This window comes from Phoxinus phoxinus, assembly GCF_949152265.1.
Source record: "Phoxinus phoxinus genome assembly, chromosome: 17".
Taxonomy (NCBI): domain Eukaryota; kingdom Metazoa; phylum Chordata; class Actinopteri; order Cypriniformes; family Leuciscidae; genus Phoxinus; species Phoxinus phoxinus.
The window spans coordinates 10,206,851-10,232,316 of record NC_136892.1 but is presented as its reverse complement, the minus strand read 5'-3'; the positions used below and the strand labels follow the sequence as shown (position 1 = coordinate 10,232,316).

At 38.7% G+C, this 25,466-nt stretch overlaps 1 protein-coding gene across 1 annotated transcript; it reads left to right on the top strand.

The window, feature by feature from the left end:
• Nucleotides 1-3,794: 3,794 nt before the first annotated feature.
• Nucleotides 3,795-23,890, top strand: nsd1b (nuclear receptor binding SET domain protein 1b). The gene is made up of 24 exons (XM_079585563.1): nt 3,795-3,896; nt 4,015-4,145; nt 5,745-6,327; nt 7,651-7,795; nt 7,948-8,120; nt 8,209-10,051; nt 10,131-10,243; nt 10,351-10,633; nt 10,890-10,990; nt 11,129-11,174; nt 12,163-12,344; nt 12,524-12,655; nt 14,252-14,375; nt 14,467-14,667; nt 16,803-16,982; nt 17,189-17,345; nt 17,431-17,636; nt 19,322-19,434; nt 19,526-19,795; nt 20,348-20,464; nt 20,555-20,696; nt 20,791-20,897; nt 21,592-21,790; nt 22,239-23,890. Exons 3-24 carry the CDS (start codon nt 5,977-5,979, stop codon nt 22,751-22,753), a joined length of 5,700 nt encoding a protein of 1,899 aa, XP_079441689.1. The 5' UTR covers nt 3,795-3,896; nt 4,015-4,145; nt 5,745-5,976; the 3' UTR covers nt 22,754-23,890.
• The last annotated feature ends 1,576 nt before the right edge of the window (nt 23,891-25,466 follow it).

The window sequence follows — 25,466 nt, the reverse complement described above, 5'->3', positions numbered from 1 at the left end:
ATTCTATGAATATACATCAATATATGCTGACCGTGTAAATTCTTACAAGTAACAGCTTTCACTCCAGAATCATTCTAGTGCGGCCTGCACTATTCGTAGTTATTTCGTCTATGAAAGAGCGATTGACTCCATCTAGTGGAGAGATTGACTCTCTGCCTGAATGTCCATTTGAAACTCACTCGAAATCATAACCCAACACAAGACAGGACGTAACCCTACTCAAGCTTAAGAGCTTAAGATGTAATTTGTTACAGTCAGTTGGATCAAGTGTAGCATGCAAAATATAATTTCCCCATTCACATGAAGTCAAATTACAAGTCCAAACTTGAATTGTTAACTGTATTATTGTATCATTTACATTCCTCGGACAAGAAGTGAGGAGTTTGCAGTGCATTTAGTTTGTGTAAGTCTTTTTGCTGTAAATCTACAGTCTTCTTTTACACAGGATGCACAATAAAACTTTGAGTGACTCATTTATGTTTCTCAACTACTCATGGTTTTACTTGCCAATTCGTGCTATCATTCAAGACACTGGGTTGTTAAAAAAGTGGAGTAAGGGAGGATGTGGAAAAAAAGGAAAGCAGTGAGACAGATAGAAAGCAGGAGAGAGCTGTCACAAATGAAGACAGCTGTCAGCTGGGATGCATGGCGGGGCTCAGAGGTTAAGGAGAAAAACAACGGGGGAGGACAGTGGAATCTCAAACAACAGGAAAAGACACACAGACTCAGACACGCGGGCCTCCACAACTCTCTTTGAGAGATGGATGGGGTACAACCAGACACCTTCAGCAGATCAGCTGCTGTACGCTATAGCGTAACGCACAGGACAGCCTCTACTCATCAACACGAGGACACTTAATGGCCCAGTCCTAAATGCCACATATTTGTGGTGGCAAAGCCACATAGACTGTTGGGAAGTAGTCAGATGCTTTCAGCCCAGACTTCGCAAAAAAAAGAAAAAGAATCATAAAATGATAAATGTATCAATACTGTGCTGTAGACCTGCATGGACATGCATGAGCAAATCCAAATCCACATCAAGTTTATAATTTGGAACAGGGCCCAGGGAAGGGGGCTTCTTAAATACTTTCGTTGAGTTGTGCTGCCCTCTGCCAGTAATATTTGTTACTACATTTGTCCCCCTGTAGTCAATAATTTCATCCCTTAAAACTCACCTTTGATCACCAAAAATGACGTTTTAAACGTTTTGTTTTGTTTTTGGAAAAATAAATTCTTCATGCCTTAAAATAGCTTGAATGTAACTCTACACCCTTGCCTTATTTAGTATACACGGGCCTATGGATATGCGAATTAGCCCCGCCTCCACTCACTCACACAACGATAACACGTTGACGTGATTGTTTGTGACATCAGAAACACCAGCGAATTCAAACCGCGTTTAAACTGTCTTTGGTTCACTGCAGTTTTAAGGAGAAAATACTCAGCAATGGTGTTGACTTATGATTTGCACATAGTTTGTCTTAAAGCATATTAAAACACCAGACATATAATATAAACAACATTAAAAGCTTGATTTTCACCACAGGGGGACTTTAAAATGTCAAGAACAAGAATAGGCCTTCAATTAAAGTACAACGTATAATAAAATATTGCTTCCTTAAAATTAATCTAATGATAATGGCTACTGATTTCATATTAACATCGGTTCTAGATTAACTTTTTCTTGTATATGTTAGAGGGCAAGTATTAAACTTCATATAATCAAAGTGCAATATCCAGTGAATATTGTTCACCTACAAACTGATCAACAAAGTCAAATCACCAAAAGACAAATGCTCTGCTGAACGATTGTTGAAGGGTAATAGGTCAAGACAGAAATGACTGACCACCAGGGGGCGTAAAAAAAGAAAGCTTGAGAAATAAACAGGCATTATTCATCCAAAAAGAACAATATAAACACAATAACTAAAAGCGAAGATTACATTATAAGCAAAATAGTAATATAATGTTAATGTAAAAGCACACAATATTTTAGAATGACATACGTATGCAATTTACAGTTTTATTACAGTTTCAGATTTCTTTTTTTCAATGTAATGTTTCTATTTTTAAAATAAAACTATTCATATAAAATTACCAAAAAGTGTCTCTCCTTTGGCGTTGATATGCAGCTTTAAATAGTTTTGTTGTTGTTGTGAATCAATTTTGACCAGAAATAGTTTGCTTTTTTCTTAAAGATTTAGCCCCTCACACATAGTGTTCTACAATAGGGAAGAATGGGGCTAAAAGCCCCGGTGTAAAAGGAATGTAATTTCTTCTTACATGACAACAAAAACCAAAACTAAACTAGACAACATATGTTTGTAGTTAATTATACCTATTGGTTTTTGTTGCAATGTGTCAAGTTGCCAATGGAGGATAATTGACTGTTTTTATATTTTATTATTTCACCCCCCATTCCTCGCTCCCCCTTTCATTGTGGATCAAATTTGTAGAAAAATAAGAATAGCCAAATGAATAGGGGTGAATTCAGGTTGACTTAATTTTTCCCCAATCAGAGTCAATGTGCAATATTTCAGATTCCATTGTGTGTTGAATTAGCAAGTACAAATGTAGGCTAAATGGACAACCTGCCACATTTGACTAAGAAGCATTATGGAGACAGACTTATTAAGAGGATTCTCGGTTATGGTAAACTTTACTGCTGTATTTTCTGCCAGTCGAGGCGCTGTTCAGGCGAAAGCAGCCAGCAGGCCCACAGACAGCGCTGCTGAAACACGAACTCTCAGCTCAACACCAATTTTGACATCTCTCGCAAATTTACTTTTGAGGTGCCAGTGAAAAACATCTTTAACACGTCACCAATCGACATGATATAGGTTCCCAAGCCCCAAACACGCCCTGCCCTTAAAATAAGCTCACAGGACTATTACATAGGTTTTGAGTTATGCAGGATTTGGAATAGACGTGTTGCTAAGCCTATATGTACGTTTATTGAAACGTGATCTAAAGCTCAATGCCCGTCGTATTAAAGCGCTCTAGTGTAGTGTCACGTTCACACGACATTAAACTCGGCCACAGTCGTTGAGATGATGTCGGACTCCTCCATTTTCTCTCTCCTCAGACAAAATTAAATAAATAAATACACGGCAGAGAAAAACAAATGCGCTGTTTATGCACACGTCCAAACATCATATGGTTCAACACGGTTTCGATGTCGTTTCCATGTGTTAGAGAAGTGCGTTGTGCTGCGTTGCCTGCGATATTTGTGTCTTGTTTATTACACAAAATCTTAGTAGATATACCTATGTGTCATTTTTATAGCGCAGCATTGCTGAACGCACGTGCGTCTTCACGCGCACTGTCATTTGATCAACTCTAATGTTAGAAAAAACGTCGTTTAAAGACGAGTCACAACTTCTTGAATGTATAAAAGCCTTACTTCAAATCGAAATTTAACACTTTGTGGCCTGTGCCAGCACACAGCAGACTCCATCTTGAATGATCAAGAGCGCTGAAACTTTAACATAATCGCGTATTTTCATTCGCTTCCGAGTGTTTGTGTTACATTTGTGTTGATTTCAGAATAGGATTTTATGTCACTTAAAGGAAAGCCTATACCACTTAAGGGTAGAAATGTCCGTTACAAAAGCACAGTATCTATCTTAACATATAAAAAAATGTTAAAAGAACGGCAAATGTTCGATTAAATGTGCATTTGAGCGTTTTGAAATGTTTAATTGTGTTTTGGGATAAAGTGAAGCACGGGAGTTGAGAAGAGCTCCCCTCGCAAGGGGTTGGGTTGCCGTGCCGATTGGCTGCTGTTCATAGACACACACAGTCACGGGCTTGAAACAGAACCAGGGGCAGGTCGACAGCAAGGAAACCATAATCATTGAAAATGAAAAGTACAACGTCCGCATCGTAACGCAGAGGTACGTTGTGACTCAGACATCGCGCACTGGGAAGGTTCCTCTCGGTGTGAGTGTTGTAATGCATGTGTTTGTATATTGAAGGGGTAGAGTGATGATGATAGCATGAATGTGTTCTCAGGTTCTCTGGCCTACTACTGCAGCTGCGGCTGGGATTTTCTTGATCCACTTTCACAATTTGGGAAAAAAGGTCATTTCACGCGCGCAAACGAAGAGTTGTCATTATGAATAACACTGGCCAACATTTAAATGGTAAGATTCCATCGGTGTTTCCTTAGGCATCACGTTTTATATGTTTTAAAATAACGAAATATCCGGTGTAACTCAGTGAACTCGTTCTGATGTTTGTTCGGGAGAGAGATAGGCTATTATTAAAATAATAGCTTATAAATATTAATGGGATTAGCACGCGTGACAATGAGCACAGCGCTGCCAGTTTTTTACATGCATGTCACTATTGTATCTCTTCATATAATACTTCTTTATGTGAATCATGTGTCAGAGTTCACTCTTCGCTCTGTTATATATGTGCGCCCGCTATCATTCCTGCGTTCCTGTGTTATGGAGAATGTTCGAAATGGAACACCATACTACTTCCCCTACTCGGAATAGTAAGCACTAAGTAGAACGTAATTAATCCGTTCCGAACGCACAGTCGCGCTAGAAACTTTGTTAACGCTTAAAATATGTCTTCTTTTAATCATAAAATTGCACTATATTGTAAACAAACCTCCGTTTAAGTCCTATACCTCACAAGGATACTCCAATTAAATTAATGATTCACAAATATTTATACTCATTTATTTTGTATACTTCACTTGTTTATCGAGCTAAATGATGCAGGTGTAAATATATATTTTTTGGAGAATGGAACATCTAGAATTATATTATAATAATTCAATAGTTTATATAATAATATGGGGTAATTGGAGAAGGTGTTTTAAATAATTGGATAAAAATCAAGTGTGAGTTTGACAGCCTCGTATTACTGAATGAACATGAACCATGGGTCTCCTGTCAAAAAAGTGGTTGATGCTTACTAGGCTGGAAAAGGTTGCAAAACTATTTCTATAGAGAATACAAATGGACTCTCTTACTCTACCAAGAAAAAAATTATCATCTGCAAAAATCACTCCAAAAACAGGAAATTCAATATTCAAGGAAAAACCTAATTGAACCTCTTTGTTACTCCAAGGAGTAACATCTACATATCTTCTGGTTAGTGTTTGTGAGTCCACCATCAGCTAGACTAGAGAGACAGGGCAGAAAGACACATTTCCATGTGGATAAGACTAATGGAAGAATGTTTTGTGGACAGATGAGCCAATTTATGTTAATGAATGTTGATTAACCATAACAGTTTGAGAAAACCAAACACTGGATTTGGCTTAATAAACTTATTAATAAAGTGAAAAGATGTAATTAAATAAAGATATATAACACATAACTCCTTTTATGTAGTTAAAAGGTTTAGATGAAGATGTGATGCAAATTTAGGCCAGCATTTTTTGCTAAATTTCCTAAAGGTTCATAAACTCGCAAACAACAGTGCTGGACACTTGTTGCCAGCTTTGCTTTACTATTACTACCATTGTTTACTATTTATAACTTTTTGATAATTTTTTTTTTTTTTTTTTAGCGAATCCACACACACAAGCGCAATTTACATTTGTCTGCTTATTTCATTTTAAGATTTTTACTCTTACAGAGGATGTGATGATGAAGTGAATATGAATGCTTACAGTATATGTATATACAAATTTGTTTTGCAGATAATGGAGCAGTGCCGGTATGATTCGGTCACGTATGCTTACTCTCAGTAATTCAACACATTGGTGTACTTGTTCACAGGTGCTGGATCTGCTTGAAAGTATATGGAAAACTTCACCCATTGGCAGACAGACACTTGGCTTTGACCCTGGCCCTTCCTGTCTCACCTGTCCATGGGTTAAACACTTAAGAGCCATAGTTTACTCATATTTGTTGCTAGAAAAGCCTTGGAGGCGTATGGAACTATGTGTGCACAATTAACTCAGATTGGTGCGTTGTAGCCAGACTGAGTTATTAACACATCTGCCTCAAAATGGATGCAGCTGTGACTGACAGCTGCACGTCCCCACCCAGCCCTGATTTTAGTCTGGACTCATCCAGTCCATTTGCAAATGGACTGCACTTTGAGTCGATTCTGTTTGAAGACGAGGACGAGGATGAAGTTATGGATCCAGAGACAGCGTCCCAGCTGGAAAGAGCCTCGTGTGGCTCCACAAGAGAACATACAACAAATAGAAATTTAAAGACAAAATTGGATGTCAAGCCTAGAAGCAAAATTTCAAAGGCTCGCTCCTCCTTGGGGAAAGAAGTCAACTTTGAAGACAAGTCTAAAAGTGATTGTGGGCTTTCTTCTCTTGTGAGCAGGCCTGCCGGGATTGTAATGGCAAGTTCACCATCAAACCACCACTAATATTATTAGATATCTCTTCATACGAAGAGATCAAAATTTTAAAATTAGGAACATGTCAATAATATACATAATTTTAGTTATTAATACGTTTAATTATCAATAAAATAATATAGTTGATAATTTATAAAAAAATATGCGCATAAAATGTATATGCTAAAACATAGAATGAATCCTATTCAATATATATGTTTTAAATGTATATATTTTTGTATGGTGACCGGTCGTGGCCTCGAGATCCTATGATGAGGGAACAACATATTTCTCTTGTGACCACGACTTCTTATGTTGAAGGAACGACATCTATTTCTTGTGGCCACGAGTTTAATGTGTTGAACCTGTAAACGAATCAGAAATGGATATTATTATTAATAAACATTTTATTTTGAATTAAAAATGACAGACAATGCGGCATTATGCATTAATATTTAATGTGGCATGAATATTATTATTAGGGCTGGGACGGTTACCGCAATACCGCGGTCACGTGACGCCATCCGCGGATTGTTTTAAGGTCTGTGGGCGATGCTAGGCGCTGCTGACGCGAGCCGCGAGGCTAGAAAGCCCCTGACTGTTCTAGAAAGGAGACTGATCCAATGCAGCAAAGATATTTAACGGCTAAAGTCCTTAGTATAGCCTATTGGCTCTGTTGTATCCCCAGAATTCCGATTAAAGCGGTTTACCGCTATACCGCGGGAATTTCCTGCTTTTCAACCGCGGTAAGAAAAAATCCATACCGTCACAGCCCTAATTATTATATTATATTATGGTAGCATATTATAGGCCTATTAGGCTTTTATAGTAATATCCATTTCTGTGCGATGATTTGATATAGGCTACTTAGCAAATTACTATTTTTCTAGGCACACTAAAGATTATCACATTTGAAGTTCACTTTACGGTTATTTAACATATTAGGCTATAATATTTATTCTTTTCGGGTTGTAATTACTAGACTACATTAGTAAATAGGCATCATTATAAACATGTACAGTAATTAGTTGTGTCTGTTTATGTCTATTTATGTCTCATTTATCGCCACACACTGGCGTGGCCTAAGCCTACAGAACTAGTCATCAAGTCAAAACTTTATTGACATGATTGTCCGGTTTGGGATTTAAAAAACATATGGCTCTTTAAAAATGAAAATGAATAATATAGAATGTTAATTAGGTAAAGAGATACATTAAAAGGGAAAAAAAGATAGATAAAAAATGTTTTCTTGTAGGCCTATATTATTTTATGTTCTTACATATTCTTTTAACATAATTAACCAAATGTATATATGATGTCTACCAGCAGACAAAAAAAACGAAAAGAAAGGCTCTACCACCCGTGAAATATTTGGAGGGTGAAGTTATATGGGCTAAATTCAACCGTAGACCATGGTGGCCCTGTCAGGTGACTGTTCACCCAGTTGAGGGAGTTTACCACAGAATTAAAGGTAAGTACACAACCACAGAAGCCATACTGTAGATGCCCCTACATTATTTCATGATCCAGATTCATAACTTTTTAGTCACTTTTTTCCACACAATCCACCCACAAAAATGTGTATTGTCCTTCCTTGAATTGCTTTGTGCGATTGTGTTTCAGAGCCACCAGATAGGACCAATCGTCAGTATTTCCTCAAGACATTCGGGGAACCTGAAGAACAAGCATGGGTTCCTGAGCGATCTACTCATATATTTGTGGGTGGATATCAGTTTAACAATCTCCCTTTTGTGAAAGGAAGTGGACGCCAACAAGATGAAAACGCCAGACACTCTGTAATTTCTGAAACATCCTTTCAGTAAAATGGATATTGTGACCTTTTTAAAACCCTTGTGAAATTGTTACTCTTGGGTTACTTTGCAGATACCCAAGCGTTTTCTGAACTCTTGGAGAGCTAGTGTGGTTGAAGCAGAAGCACTTCTCCTGGAGAAACCAAGGGTCACCACTCCATGCTCAGACTTCTTCAAAACAATCTCTGAAGGAACCACAAATAACACAGAAAACAAAGTGTCTGTGCCAGTGGAATTACCCAACATTAGTCTTCTGAGCAATGGGACAGTTACACAGAAAGACCACCTGAACACCTTACCACATAATCAGGGGTCTAAAAACAAAAAGAAACAAAGAAAGTCGTCAACACATTTGAAACCATCTGAGGAATTTCATTATGAGAAGGATAAGATTATGGAAGGGTTGGACAATCCCTACTCTGACATCGATTCTGTACCACAGATCCGCAGATGTCCCAAAAGCTCTGAGCGAACGTCAAATATCAAACAATCAAACTCAACCCCAAGTCAGCTTCCCATTACAAATGACAAAGAAAAAAAAAAGAATGTGGAGAACCAGGGTGGCCTTTGGTTCAGTAAAACAGGGAAAGGTCAAGTCAATGGGGGACTTAGTCGTGCTGGAATTAAATCTGTGAATTGTTCTTTTGGGAAGGTATCTTGTAAAATTAAGATGCCAGATTCAGCAAGCATGAAATCCAAGGACAATCAAATCACCGGACTTGAACATCTATCGACCGAAGCCAGGAAAGCTCTTGGTAGGAGAGTGAAGTGCCTTCCGGCAAGTAGTCGCCTGATGACGAGAGCACTGAAGGCAATGGAGGAGGAAGAGTGGATGAAGAAACAACTGGTAAACCAAGAGTCAACCTCAAATGTTGAAATAGGGAATTATGTGTCTTCTTCTGACTTTACAGTACATGAAACAACAGATGTAGACAAAGGCCCTTCACAGAAGATTCCAACTACCGCAAGCTGTGATCAAAAAGAAGACTCAAACTTTAGCACACGCACCCAGCTATCATCTGATCTTCAAAGTTGTAAAGACAATGAACATTCAGTCAAATCTGAAGATGAAACTTCTTTGATATCTCAAGCACCTGTTGCCTTTCATTCATCCAAATTCAAACAGGAGAGTCACATTTCTGATTTATCTTCTAGTTCTACTCCATCGTTGTGCTTAAATATGGAAGATATGGAGAACATAAAAGAATTAACCTTCAAATCACTAGCAAATGAACACAGTGGCCAGCCTCTGTCGTTTCATCCTGATGCAAACTATAAGTTTAGCACATTCCTAATGATGCTGAAGGATATGCACGATAGCCGGGAAACTGATGGAACAGCATTGGTAATAGAACCGTTACCCAAAAATGAACTTATTAAAGAGGAGCCATCACTGATTCCGAATGTGAAGGATGAGCTGAACACAGTAGTTACAAAAAAATGTCAATTAGGCAAAATCACATCCAAACAGAAGAAGATGAAGCTGAAATCTGTGACAAATAGTATCCCGGAAAATCATCTAAACCCTACAGTTTCAAAAAATGCTCAAAGACACAATAAAAAAATTTGTTTGAAAAAGAAAACCACTGTGGACACATCAAACATCCACTCCAAAGATTCATTTGACAAATTGATATCTGAGCTTCACCTGCCCTCGGAGGAACCAGAGACCTCAGCTAAGTTCTCAGCTAATGTGCCCAAAAAGCGTTGGCAAAAGTTTGACCAAGTCAATAACAAAGCGTTACATGCAGACGGAGGAGGTTGTATTCAAGAGACAAAACGATTACCCTCAGAAAATTGTGAAGTTTTGGAGGGTGGCATAGATAAATCTTTTTCTTTTGTGCCCGAGAAGGCAACTTCCATCAATGCATTAGAAAATACTCAAGCCAACTGTCAAAGAAATGACACCCCTACAGGTAAGGTAGACAATACTAATATCATATAAAGATTGTGTCAATTTTTAAGTGGGTTCAAAAATGTTTGTGCTTTTTACAGATTGTAAACGCATTCGAAAACCTAGCAAAAGACTCATAGAATGGACAGAGGAATATGATCAATTGTTTTCTACTAAGAAGAAAGCAAAAAAGAAACCTGAGTTGTTTACTAAGGTAGCTAAGTTTATGCTAGCTAATCAAGGTGAAGTTGGATGTGTAAGTTATCCTGTATTGTGTAATTCGCTTTAACATTCTGACTATTTTTTTAAACTTATGAATAGGTCGAAAACCACATTTGCAGTGGTCCAGTGGAGAAAACATCTGGCGAAAGTATACAGAATCCTCAGGTAACAGAACAAGGTGTATCGAGGCCCCTGCCAGAATTACAGACTCCTCCACCAGAAGACATGTCTCAGAGCACTCCTTCAATAAATAGCAAGCCATGTCAAGAGAGTCAAGTGTTGTCTGTTGACACGCTAACTCCACCTCCAGAAACAATCCCATCACCATGTGCTGAACTTTGCCATAGGGAGCAGCTCCAAAGACAACATGCTTTGGCCATCGGTGAGTAGCTTTTTCTGAAGGTTTACATAATTATGAAGAAATGCACAAATTTTATGACTGTTTGGAAAAATTCCATCACATTGTTTTACCATATGCAATGGTCATATGTAGACCCTAGTGCAAGCCAGAACCACCCCCCCCCCCCCCCCCCCCCACGTTTATGTTTATGTATTGTTTTAGGGCCGACTATATTCATTACTTTTTGTTAGAACAAAATAACAGTAAAAAAAAAATGATTGTTCATAATTGTGAATAGGTGATGGTGTGTGTTTAAGCACAAAGAGACAACGGAAACCCACCAAAAAGATTCTAGAAAGCTCCATTGAAGCTGAACCAATTCTCATGCCTAAAAGAAAGGTAATATTTTAAAAATTCACTTTGATAGATAACTAGATAAAGAATAATAAAAAACCTAATTGTGATTTTAGTCTAGTTAGTTTAGTCTAATGAAATAAGGACAATGGAATATTGGGCTAATAGCATTATCATTCACAGGTGAAGTCACAGAAGATGTGCTCATCTGGACAATCTACAAGATCAGGTTTGACTGCTTTCAAAACTCTGTTATTTTATTGAAATCATAATATTAATATATTGGACAACTTCATTATTTTACGGACATAGTCAACAATCAGAGACAATGTTTTCCGAACATGCAGCCCTGGGGTTCGTTTCCCATACAATGACGTAACTCGATGCTTAACTATCATAGTACGATGCATTGCTGAAGAAAAACTAGCTAGTTAACAGTTTCCCGAAACCGGATTGACGCAAATTTGCCGTTCAACCACATTGGTTAATGATGTCACACAGGTGGTGGAGTGATAACTTATTTAAATTAATCTGTTTGAAATCAAATTAATGCTAGATTTTTTTGCTATACATTGTGGGCATGGCATCTGAGGACTAATTGTAATTTTTCTCAGTTATTTTGCTTTATTTCCAGATTCAATCATAGGCTCATTCTTATGTACTAGAGCACGTACGCACATGCACACTCTTCAGAAACGGTGCTTTAAATCTTTTGACAAACTAAAAGATGTAAATGACATTTGTATGTATTCAAAATAAAACATATAGATTGTACTGAATGTCATGCTGCTTATTTTGGTTCACATAAGGGTTTATTAAGTCCAAACAAGAGTTTATTAAGTATGCAAACAAGAGGTCGAGAGCTGTCGTTCTAACCACACAACTTTTTGATGGCGTTTGCGAATGTTCGTTGGGAACTATGGTTTCGGGAAACACTATGCCGACTATGTTGAACTATGCCGATAACGATGGAACTTGCGACCATAGTTGGTTAACGGTGCTTTTTGGGAAACGCACCCCAGGTCATTTAATTATGTACTAACAGATGTATGTCCATCAGTTACATTTACAACAATAATCTAATCTAGTTGAAAATGATGTTTTAAGTTCTAGAAGATGTGGCATATGCTGCCACTGAGCTTTATTATTTTTTATAAGATTATTTGGTGCCTTAGTTGTCTTTTGTTTTACAATCTGTAATTGTATTGTAAATGAAGGAATTGGACAACAATCGTCAAAAAGTAAGAACAAGTTGTCTTCTGAGTCCATCGACAAACCAACTGACCCAATACTAGAAAGCACAGAGATGGAGATAAAAGTTGCCCCTGCAATGCCTCATACAGTTGATCCAGAATCAACAGAGGATCACTCAGATGCTCTCAGATGCTCAAGTTCAGAGGTCAGTAAAAAGAACTCTTGATAACAGTCTTTTAATATTTCTTAATGTTCACTTTATTGGGTACAACTGCTTCTAATCAGCCAATTCAATCAGCCAGAGAATTCAATGAAAATTATTTAAATCAATCTTTTTAAATGCTCATTTAATTAATTAACCGGAATATCTGCCATTTCGTTCAGATGTTTGAATCTAGTTATGGCTTGTGTTCTGAAAGAGAAGAAAATCCACAATCTGATGAAGGACCCTCGGATAATAAAAGACTCTCAGAGGAGAACGGGGGAAGCGTCTTACTCGAGGAAAATGTGTGTCAGGTAGGTTTGTTGAGGCCTGTTTACATCAATAACTATAACTATATTAGTGTCCACACCAATGGTCAATAACAGTGATGTCGTCTGCTGCGTTAAATACTTAAGCTTTTTAAAGTCAGGTGAATTCTGATTGGCTGGCAAGGTTTGTTTATTATTAATTGTCCAACAAATCACTCTGAAAGTGATCCAGTGATATTGTTCCTTTTCTAAGAAATGGGCGTGGTTTAAGCGGGCTAATTGATTGGTGAAGTCCAGCAAATGTCACGCAGACAGAAGTCTGTTGATTCACCATGGCTCCGTCCGAAAACGTAAAAATGCTGCTTTCGGAGGATGCATTCCAGGGTAGGAAGGCATTAAGGCACGCCCGAATCCAATGCTTCACTTGCTTCAGCTTCCCTTCCTCTCTCCTGAGATACCTGATCCATTTTTGAAGGCAGCATAGATGTATCCTTCACTGCCTTTGATATCCCACAATCCTGTGCTTTTCCACTGCCTCAGAAGTCAGTCCAAAATCAGTTTTGTGAGGCACCTTTGTGCGCAAACGCTACCTATAAAGTCCTTGTCTGATTAGGCAACAAGTCAGCTGCCTAAGATTTCGGACGCAGCCCATACGATTTAATCATAAACAAATGACAGTGTCAAATGAAATGACATTATCAATTGGAAAAAATTATAACTATATTTCAGACTAAAGGGATAGTTCACTCAAAAATTAAAATTACCCCATGATATACTCACCCTCAAGTCATCCTAGGTGTATTTGACATAATTCTTTTAGACAAATACAATCGGAGTTATATAAAAAAATATCCTGGCTCTTCCGAACTTTATAATGGCATTGAATTGCTGTTTCTGTTTTGAAGTTCATAAAAGTGCATCTATTCATGATAAAACTGCTCCACATTGCTCTGGGGGTTAATAAAGGCCTTCTGAAGCGAAGCGATGCGTTTGTGTAAGAAAAACATCAATATACATCCAGATACCCAATATCCAAACGAACATACGCACCACTTGAGTCAAAAGCGCAACTTATGCGAGGAATGCGACGCACTGCTGATATTTACGCTACTTGCTACGCTACTTCTGACATCACAAGTTGCGTAAGTTGCGCTTTATTATGGCCGTTTGGCCGGAAGCTAGAATTTCACTTTATAAAGTTTTAAATATGAATATTTTTCTTACTCCAACTCATCGCTTTGCTTCAGAAGCTCTTTATTTTCCCCCGGAGCCGTATGGAGCACTTTTGTGATGGATAGATGCACTTTTATGGACTTTTCACTGCCATTATAAAGCTTGGAACATTTTTTTTAATTTTTTTAATTTAATTTTTTAATTTTTTTTTAATATAACTCCGATTGTATTCTTCTGAAAAAAGAATGTCATATACACCTAGGATGACTTGAGGGTGAGTAAATCATGGGCTAATTAAATTATTTGGGTGAACTATCCTTTAAGATGTTTCAAAAAAGTGATCTTGATCTTAGGATGTTTCAGCAAATTAATTTATCATTTGAAATACGAATTCACTTAATTCAGTTGTCGATAGCTATGGTATATTAGACAACCCCTTAATGACCTCCTTCTCTGCTGTTTCTGAAGGCATGTGAGAAGCAGGGAGATCTCCTTCTGTGCGAAGGGCAATGCTGTGGGGCATTCCACCCACAATGCACTGGTCTGAACGAGCCTCCCACAGGAACATTTTTATGTCAGGAGTGCACGTCTGGTGAGTGCCTGCTTCATAATTCACAAACCAAAAATTTGACTTGAAGTAATTGTACAGCTTTTGACAGCTGGTCTTGTGAATATTTTAATAGGTATACACTCATGCTTTGCTTGTAAGAGCCTGGGTGAGGACGTCAGGCGCTGTATGCTTCCTGGATGTGGGAAGTTCTACCATGGGGAGTGCGCTGCCAGCCATGCACCCACTGTACCTCTGAACCGGGCCTTTCGTTGCCCTCTCCACGTCTGCCTGTCGTGTTTCATCACAAACCCTACCAATCCGTCCATATCTAAAGGTTTGTTGTGCTTAGAGCAGTTAGGTGCTAGATCAGGTGATGACCTCTGCCTTAAAAAAAAACTATTCCACATGGGAACAGCAATGTCTTTACAAAATTATAAGATTCAGTCCATAAAGTGTGGGTCCAATAAAGTTGTTATTTTTAATTAGGTGAGTTATCTCATCATCATGGCAACAATTTTTGGATGCTGTGTTTGTTGGACCAGTGCGAATTAGCATTAGGATGTTATCTTGCATACTAGGTATACCGATATTATTATAACATAAAATAATCATGGGCTGTATTGACCAGAATATTAACAATACAGATAAGCCCATGATTATTTCATGTTGTGACTGATATGAAAATTCTATGCTATTTTGTCCAAATCATTTTAAAATGAAATAAAATCAATCATTTGAATTTGTGCATCACAACATTATGTACAGTATGAAAAATGTATATTCATTTAGAGATTTGCTAATAATTACATTTAACAGTATTTTTTAGTGTTTTTAAAGATTCACTTCAAGTGAGTGGAAAATGTAATAGAATTTAAAAACTAAAGGAAATTAGCATGTACATTTAAATGTCCAATTTCGCCTGACGGAACAAAAGAAGAAAAGGACACCATGGTAAGGCTCCGATATACTTCAAGCGAAACCTAAGAACAAACTGCTGTGACGTCATTTCGAACAAATTTAGGCCAAAACGAAGTTCATTTAAGGAGTTCGAAACAACTTGCCAAAGCGAACTTTCCAGAATAGTTCGCTCCAGCTGGTAGACACCTTTGTACTATCATTGGTCCGTGGCGATTACGTAATAGAGAGTTGCAGGTATGACATCACTTTGTAGGTCAAAACGCGGAAGCGGGTTAGCATTTTAGCACTTCCGATTCCATCGTCCCGAAGTCAATGTTTTTTTTAAATGGGTTTTTGGTTAAATAGCTGAAATAATGTATGTGGAGAACACAAGCTAAAGACACTGTAACGTTTTATTTCACGACATAAAATACATCAATATTACCCCACTTGTGGTTTTTTGAAGCTGTTACGTGTCTTGAAAAGGCGGTTGCTAACTAGTGGCTAAATGTGACTACAGAGGCTGTCAAGGAGATTAAACGTCATCGCCGAACAGGTGAACTCAGTCCGCTTTTACAGCCTCTTATGCTTATAATTGTACTCTTAAAATCTATTCTAACTCAAACGTTCTGGGAAAATGGTTTTAGATAAAAACTGAAAGATTTGTCAGAAGCTTAAAGGTGATGATGTTGAATTCGTGGGACCGTGGTGTAGTTCGTTTATAGCCTACCTTTTGCTTTTTACTTCTGGCGACTGCATTTAGGCTTCAAAAATCATAAAAGTTGTGTTAATCTGTGATAATTATCTTGATGGACAAAACATGCAAGTATCATAAACTTTTGTTGGTCACAGAGGTTGTTTTTAATAGCGATAATCCAAAATCCTATGGGAACGTCCTATTGGGTTTGTCGATGGAACCAGCGTGATGCCAACTGCCGGTTGGCCTACAAAGTGACGCCACACCTCAACCACTCTATAGGTAGGTGTGCGCCTCTCCACCTTCTTTCACGTCAAATTCTTTTCTGGTTAATTTCTTCTGTTCAGTCCGTAGAGGTCAGACGTCCGTGAGTGAAAACATGAACACACTGGAGAGCTGCTTTAAAGTAGAAACTGAAGTTGTACTTCTGATGAGAGACTGTTCTTCTTTAATACGGTAAAGCTGCTTGATTTTTGGCAATCTGTATAAAAAGCTATAAATAAACGTGACGTGACTTCACTAGAGCCGAAGACAAACATCCACGTTGCTATGATCAGATGCTTTTCTTATGCTTTATTAAAAAATGCTTGCTGTTTTTTTTTCAATTTTGTTGTGTTTATTTTGTAATTGCGAGGAAAGCGAGCTGCACATATTTACATATTCATCTAACCGTTGCTCTTAGCGGTGTGAGCGGCGTCAGATGTTCGCTAACAGTATATCGCTGGTCACGTATTTCAAACTTCGTTTTACCCCTAAGCGAAGAACGAAAAAGAATTTCGCTGTGAGTATATCGGGGCCTTTAGTGTTCACAATCTAAAACACGTATTTCAAATGTGGGTGCTTTTATTATGAAATTCTCTGTATTTTGTGTCTAGGTCAGCTAACCCGCTGTATCAGATGCCCTGTGGCATATCACGCCAACGACTGCTGCGTTCCTGCTGGGAGTGTCACACTCACCCACAGCAACATAGTGTGTCCCAACCACTTCACACCAAGAAAAGGCTGCCGCAACCACGAGCATGTCAACGTCAGCTGGTGCTTCGTCTGCTCAGAAGGTTCATTCCGCTGTTTGCTGAATCACAATTTGCACCTCTGATTTTAGTGTGTGCACTAAATCATTTACATTATATTAATGGCTTTAGTAATCCATTATGATGATTCATTCAATTCAGCAGCTTAAAAGAACTTCCCTAAGAAGCTCACTTTATTAAACCTTATCAGAAACACTTCTTCTCTGTATCTGTATCACTTCCCTCTACAGGAGGTAGTCTGCTGTGTTGTGAGTCATGTCCTGCGGCATTTCACCGAGAGTGTCTCAACATCGACATGCCAGAAGGCAGCTGGTACTGCAACGACTGTCGTGCTGGAAAGAAACCGCACTACAAGGAGGTAGTGTGGGTGAAAGTGGGCCGCTACAGGTCAGCATGCACACAACCAACCCTTATCATTCCTGTTTTGTACAGTCATGATGTACTCAACAGTTTCTGCTCCACTCTTTGTTAGATGGTGGCCGGCAGAAGTTAGCAATCCCCAAAACATTCCTGAGAATATCCTACGCATGCGACATGATGTCGGAGAGTTCCCAGTGCTTTTCTTCGGCTCTAATGACTACCTGTGGACTTACCAAGCCCGTGTTTTCCCTTACATGGAGGGTGATGCCAACAGTAAAGAGAAAATGGGAAAGGGAGTTGACTCTACCTATAAGAAAGGTATATCTTCTGCAACTAATTATTGTTGCTTGCTTTTAATACTGCTATTTCTAATGCCCTATCGTTAACATTAACATTTTTAGCTCAGTGAATGATAAAGCAGGTGTTAACATCTATATTAAATGTAGAATAAAACACAAAAATAATTTTGCTACAAAATCAAATGCTAAAGTGAATTTCAGTGCGTGCATAATTATGATGCAAGTTAATATTCTGATCACTTTTTTTTCCAAGCACATTTGACCAATTCCAAATCACAATAATCTTAATAACTTCTATTCATTTAGTATTTTATCATTTATAAGTGATATATAATTGTTAAGGAAGGGTGGAAGTGAAAAACGGCTTCATTATTAAGCAGGTTTTCTTTTACAGTTAAAATAGGCCAAAAAAGAGATTTAACTCACACTGAAAAGTCAAAAATGATGAAATGCTCATGAGAAGGATGCAATACTAATGCAATAATAGAAATTGCAAAACGAAGGTGTGACCAATAGGCAGCAAAACGCTCATTGGTCCAGCAGGGTCATACAAAAGCAGGCCAAGAAAAAGACACGAAAAAGACAAGAAAAAGTGGAACTAAGGTGAATAATTAGGTGTGAAACCATCAGGAACCCTTTAGACTCCAGTGCCACCATTTTCCAAAACTGAAACCTACATGGAGTCTCCAGAAGTACAAGGTGTCAGGATCTCAGAGACTTTGCAATGGTAAAGAATCCTGAAACATGACCCACACTTAATCACAAGCTGAAGTGTTATGAAATACACAAAGACTGTTTTATATAAGACTTATAGACAGATAGTTTGGGAGTGACTCTTGAGGGACCAGCACGACATACTCTCGTACAACTGTTTGAAGAATGTCTCTTCCAGAATCTGGCAGTAAGTTTTGGAAGTTGATTTTAAGTGCATCTCCTTCCCTGAAAGGTCCGTCTTGCTCATTGTTAGTAGAAGCTCACAGCACGACTCCCTCGCCACCGCTGCTGTTGTCTGACTTGAACTGGTGCTGGTCCCTCAAGAGTCAATCTCAACCTATGTCTTTAAAGCTTTTAGACAGATAGGTTGTCTATAAACAGTCTTCATGTATTGCATACGTATTGCAAGTTGTAAGTACAAGGTGTCAGGATCTCAGAGACTTTGCTATGGTTAAGAATCCTGAAATATGACCCACGGCACACTTGACCCCTATAGAATCACAAGCTGAACGAAGTGTTGTGAAATACATGAAGACTGTTTATAGACTACCTATCTTTCTGAAGGCTTTATAGACAAAGTGACTCAAGAATGTTTCAACTGTCAAGTCAATAGGGTCCAGAACAAAACTGGCCCACATTGACTTTCATTTTTCAAAGTACAATACAGTACACAAGTGAGTGTTAGATGACGGCAAAGGTAATTTAAATTCATAAATAGGGAAATGTTCTGTACAAATACATATACAATATTGACCGATTGCCATAAATTATAAAAATCTTTAATATAGACTGATAGCCTAAAACACGTGTAACTCCTTAATGACTTCGTAGCAATGCCTTAGCAACCATCTACAACACCCTGGCATCGTGAAGGTGACATTTGCACACAAAACTCATGTAAAAACCTAGTTGTCTTACATGATTCTTGGTGTAGCTGAAATCAGTGATCAAATGACAATATCTGAAATCAAAATGTTTAATGTGGTTTAGCTTTGGACGAAGCTGCGCTAAGGTTCAAAGAACTGCAGGCAGAGAGAGAACTACGGCAGCTCCAAGAGGACCGACAAATTTACAAGAAACCTCCACCATACAAACATATTAAGGTAAATGACCGTACAAGATACACTATGAGATTGATTGCTAGCTTTATGTTACGGTGGTATGTTGTAATCTTATCTTGGTTAAATCCAATAGGTGAACAAACCAATTGGCAAAGTGCTGATCATCTCAGCTGACCTTTCGGAGATTCCCCGTTGCAACTGCAAAGCGTCAGACGAGAACCCCTGCGGTATGGATTCAGAGTGCATCAACCGCATGCTCCTGTACGAATGTCACCCGCAGGTTTGTCCCGCAGGCGAGCGCTGCCAGAACCAGTGCTTCACCAAACGCCAGTACTGCCAGGTGGAGATCTTCAGGACACTGTCTCGCGGCTGGGGACTGCGCTGTGTGCACGACATCAAAAAGGTGAGCTGATTTCAAATGTTCTTCATGGGCAGTGTTTCAAACATAATTCATGCAGACCACACAATCAAAAGCCCGAAAGTATACTTTGTTCGTGTTCTTAAACTGTCCGCATGATGCAATTGCTCAAAAATAAAGGTCCACTACGTAGTGTATCCATTCACACTCACAATAAATGAAGTATACTCTGAAGGCATGCTCAACTGTGCGCAAGATGGAGTTGAATGCGGAAAACATAATATACCTCACAGTTGTATAACGCTTAGCATGTTGCTAAGCTGATTGCTCCAAATCAACAATATCAATTTTGCTTCTCTTTCTGTAATCACACCAAAAACTGTGTTCGGTTTTAGAGTAAACAAACTTACGAAAAGCGACTGACTTTTTAAAATATTGAGACTTATAATTTTTCCACGGATATTTAAAAATTAGTCCATCTCAGTCCTCCCCCTTATAATGTCTCTACAGAGAGCCAATATGGATGTGGATATAATTAGCTTTAGCTTGTCCAGTCTGCTTTCTAAACAAGTCTTTGTTTTTAACGCTTGACCCAAGGGAGGATTTGTTAACGAATATGTTGGAGAGGTGATTGACGAGGAAGAATGCCGTGCCCGGATTAAACACGCTCAGGAGAACAATATCGGCAATTTCTACATGCTTACGTTGGACAAAGTGAGGTTCTAAAACTACAACACTAGTGTCTCCTGTCTCCTAAGATTTCTGTTATAGAAGCTGAATATATTGCTTTGTGGTTTCTGGAAGGATCGAATTATTGATGCCGGGCCCAAGGGAAATGAAGCCCGTTTTATGAACCACAGTTGCCAGCCAAACTGCGAGACCCAAAAATGGACAGTCAACGGAGACACACGTGTTGGGCTTTTTGCGCTCACAGATGTCCCTGCTGGTATGTCAAATTATTTTTATATAGAAGACTCTGTGGTACAGCCTCACATTTACACCACTTTTTGCAAAAACATTGATCTGCATTTTCTTTAAAGGCACAGAGTTAACATTCAATTATAACCTGGAGTGTCTGGGCAATGGGAAGACAGTGTGCAAGTGTGGTGCATCGAATTGCAGTGGATTCCTGGGAGTGAGGCCAAAAGTAAGCAGATGATCTTTTATATAGTATATGTACGTAATGTTATAGATTGATCATTGATTTGTCTGATATAATAATACACTCTGCCGGGCCAAAACAAAAAGTCGCTGTTTGGTTAGGCAAATGCTTAAGAGTCTATGACTGGATCATTATTGCAGTGATTATTATGTTTCTATCATGTTATATGTTTGGCAACAGTTCTTCTAACCCTAATTGATAGAGTGTAGCTTTTCATTTCTTAAACAACCATGTAGGAAAAAGCATCAAGGCCATGTTCCTGGATGACAATGTCAAGATTCATCAGGCTCAAATTGTGAAAGAATGGTTGGGAGGGAGCATGAAGAACAATTTTCACACATGAATTGGCACCTCTGAGTTCAGACTTTAAATTCATTGAAAGTCTTTGGGATTTGCTGGAGGAGACTTTACAGAGTGCTCGACTCTTGCATTATCAATGCAAGATCTTGACCAACCAATGCGACTCTTGATGGAAATTCTGCATTCTGTAAAGTCTCCTCCAGCAAATCCCAAAGACTTTCAATGAATTTAATGTCTCAGAAGTGCAAATTCTTTTCTAATGTAAATCCGTCCGATTTTCACAATAAAGTTTTTAGTATCCAAAGCATTCTTGCAAAGTCAGTGATCCTTTCTGCTTTGATAAGTGACTGTAGTTAGACATCAACTCTGTGTCTATCAGAACAACCCCCCATCAGATGATAAAGGCCGTAAACTGAAGAAGAGGTCCCAGATGAAGCGCAAATCCCAGCAAGTAATCAAGGAACGGGAGGATGAGTGCTTTAGCTGTGGAGATGGAGGACAGATTGTGTCCTGCAAGAGGCCAGGCTGTCCTAAGGTTTACCATGCCGACTGCCTCAATCTCACCAAGAGACCTGCAGGTCAGTCTTTCTTGAGGTATTCTCAAACAGGCCACTCACTGACCATAAAGTCATTATTCAGCTCAAGTCAGCTCAGTGTTGATTCAGTTTAGTTCAATAGTGCAAAGTTCATCAAATTATGAAACAAGCTTAATTCAGCTGTAAGCAACTCTATAAAAGCCAATAGTGTTGTTATTCAGCTCTAGTCAATTCAATGTGTATTGTCAGTGGAGTTCAATAATGTCAATGTTGCAGAGTTCCCTTTCAGTCGGCCACGTTCGACGTTACGTCGACGTCACCGATGTCTTGGGATCCCCGTCTCCGATCCCTCTTTCAGGGAACGAGAGTTACAAACATAACCGAGACGTTCCCTATCAGTCGTCTCCGTTCCCTCCTTCAGGGAACGAGAGTTACATAGGTAACCAAGACATTTTCAGAGATTCAGTGAGAAACTTGTTTTGCGTTTCAGGCCGTTGGGAGTGTCCCTGGCATCAGTGTGACCTGTGTGGACAGGAAGCAGCTTCCTTCTGTGAGATGTGCCCTAGTTCCTATTGTGTCGAACATCGGGATGGCATGCTTTTCATATCCAAACTGGATGGGCGATTGTCATGCAGCGAGCACGATCCCTGCGGCCCCGAGCCCCTGGAGCCTGGCGAGATCCGGGAATGCCCCGGGGAACCCGGCACACCGTACCCTATAAACGTCATCAGAGATGCCAAAACCAAAACCACAACCCGAAACACTATGGATGTCCCGCAGGCTCCCTCTCCCCCTGATATAGCCCCTCAGGTCTCCTTTAGCCCCCCCAGTAGCCCTCCACCACTTAACATCTCTTTAAACTGTGCATATTCACCCATCTCCCCCTATGGAGAAGAAAATGAAGAAGAGGAAGAGAGTTTGGTGCATTTAGAAATGGATGGTGAGAAGAGCGTATCTCAAGATAATTCGGAACGGTTGAGGATAAAGAAGAAAACCGAAGTATGAAGGTTTAATCTATTGACTATCGAAGCAAACTGACCTTTTCAGCCATGTTCTTGTTTTCTCACACTAACTTTCACTGAGGGTATCTGGTGTACTTTGAGTTCCAATCACTACAACATACTTGAAGATGGTACTCAAAACGGTTTGCATCTCCTTCTGTAATCTCTCGCTGATTTTATGAGGTTGATTCAAACTGCTCTAAGGAAGATGACAATGCTTACGAAAACAAGATTCAAACAATGATTGAACAGTATCCACTTCATACAACGCCATCAACAGTTACAACATCATGGGATGTCATGAGATTTCGGCCATCTTATTATTTCTTGCTACATCTGGCACTGTGAAAGATGTTGAGCATCACAAAAAAGCAACAATGAAGAGAATGAAGACACAGTATTGAGGGAAGGGAATATATTTTTCCATGGAAATGCCATTGCCTTCTTCATCGAGTCAAATAATAATGACTATTAATAATACGAACTGTTACCAAAACTCATTTGTTCTGTATATTTGCTCCGTGAGCAAATAGTACAGAACATTAGCTAAGGTTAAATTGTACTATTGAAAAAGTGGTTGATGTATTCAAGCCCAAAGTATACTTCAGTTTTTATGCTATATGCATACAAGTGCGTGTGATGTAAAGTTCGTCTTCAGCATAGTACACGTACTGTACACATGCAGCCCGACTTTTGTAACCGTGTGCACTTTATTTACACTAATAATCTGGTACACAAGGTGGCAACTCTTGGACGAAAGAAAAGTAAGAACTTCTGAAGACCATTAACAATAGAAATGCACATTGATGAGCAATTGTGTGAAGAGGTTAAGGTCTAGGGAAAAATAGCACAGGCATTAGACAATGGTGAACATTTCTAGTGCACATGTCAACCGCCTAATGTTGGCATACGCTATCAAATTGATTATACTTCGAAAGGCTATGTGTTTGGCTGTACGCATATACTAAGCATTTGTATCAAAACTGAAATATACTTTGTTGACGATAATAAAAGTGCCCCTATTATGCTTTTTCAGATATTACCTTTCATGCAGTGTGTAATATAGCTGTTTGTGAATGTAAAAGGTCAGCAAATTTCTAAAAGTCAAAGTGCACGATAAATACAGTTATTGTCTCTCTTTAAAAAAAAAAGAAAAAAAAGATTGATTCTGAACTGCCGAAACGAGTCGTCAGTAATTCCAGTCTTGCTTCTGTAACTTACATACGTAGCAATGTGACAAATTTGCATAATTCCCACCTATGGTCTTCATTGGCTGCCCGTGAACAACGTGTACTTTGACCCGCCCTCAAACGCTGTAGCTGGTTTGTGTTGTGTACATGTTGAGAAGACGCTGTTTTCGGCGCTGCAAAAGCAAATTCTCTTTGTAAACTCTTCCAAAGGATGAGGATGGTCAGTGGCTAAAAGTACCACAGCGATAGAACAGCAGTATAACCTTTTGACGATTGCTTCTCAAATCTCAGTGAGGACTAAATGGGATTTACAAATCGCTTGTCCATTAAAGATGGGACAGTACCCACTTTATTTGGACCAACTTGCACCTCTGAATCACAACCTGTAAGTATGATTAATTATTGATGTGTACAGTATACTTTCTACCAGGTGTTGAAAATATACGTAGTTCTGGCTAACTCACGTTATTACTGCCTTATTAAGGTAATGCATTGCGTCGTTACCGTTATTACTAGAAATTATTACTTCTGCTAATCAGCTGTGGCCCACTACTCGTCTAACGTATGCACCGTTTTTGCTAGTTATAGATACAGTTCCTGCATGTGCACTGCAATAAATTAGAAATATACACATTTGTTGATGAACATACAGTTGTTAATGATGGTGAGGAATTACAGTTGCAACATCCCATAATGTATGACAGACTAAGTAGCGCATCACTGAGAAACTTCCTGCTCAAATCGTCCTTGCGATGGAGGTTCGGGTAGAATAACTAGTTCTTCCAATATTTCATCTTAGGACTCGTGCTCGGATTGATATGGTAAAATCAACGCCACCGTTACTGTATTTGCAGAGTGTACAATTTCCAACACGCTGTAGACCAATCACAACAGAGTGGGTCATTTGGCCAATCAGAGCAGAGTAGCTTATGGGAAGGAGGGATTTGTTAGAGACTGAATCATCGGACGAGTCGTTTGAGAATCATTGAAAAATATGGTGATGTGCAATGTATATTATGAAAATGTTTTTTTTTTACCTTTGATGCATGTTGTAGGAGACATCCAAAACAAAATTAGGAACCTTTAAAATAGCATAATAGGGGCACTTTAATACACTTAAAATACCAGTGTCTTCATCCTGTATTTTCCCACATTGTATTATAGCCAGCCGGTTAAAATTCTTTAGACTTCAAGACTACCATTTTGTTAAAGCACTTTTGTATAATAATCCAAAATTTGCCTGCCAACACATGCTAAAACAAGAATGCTTGTAATTTATTTGAGATAATTTAGGAAATTTCCCCTGAAATGTCTTCGAATTAATAACAAAATCCAAAAGAGCTTGATGCAATTTACAAAGGAAGTTTCCTCTAAATTGATTATATCAATTGAAGAGACAGATATTCCCCAAATCCTCTGGTGTAAATTGTGCTGTGAATTTAAAGGTGAACTGTGTGATTTTTGAAACGCTTGCGGCATCCAACAGTTACAAAAAGTTCAAACAAACAGGAAGTCCTGTCCCAACTC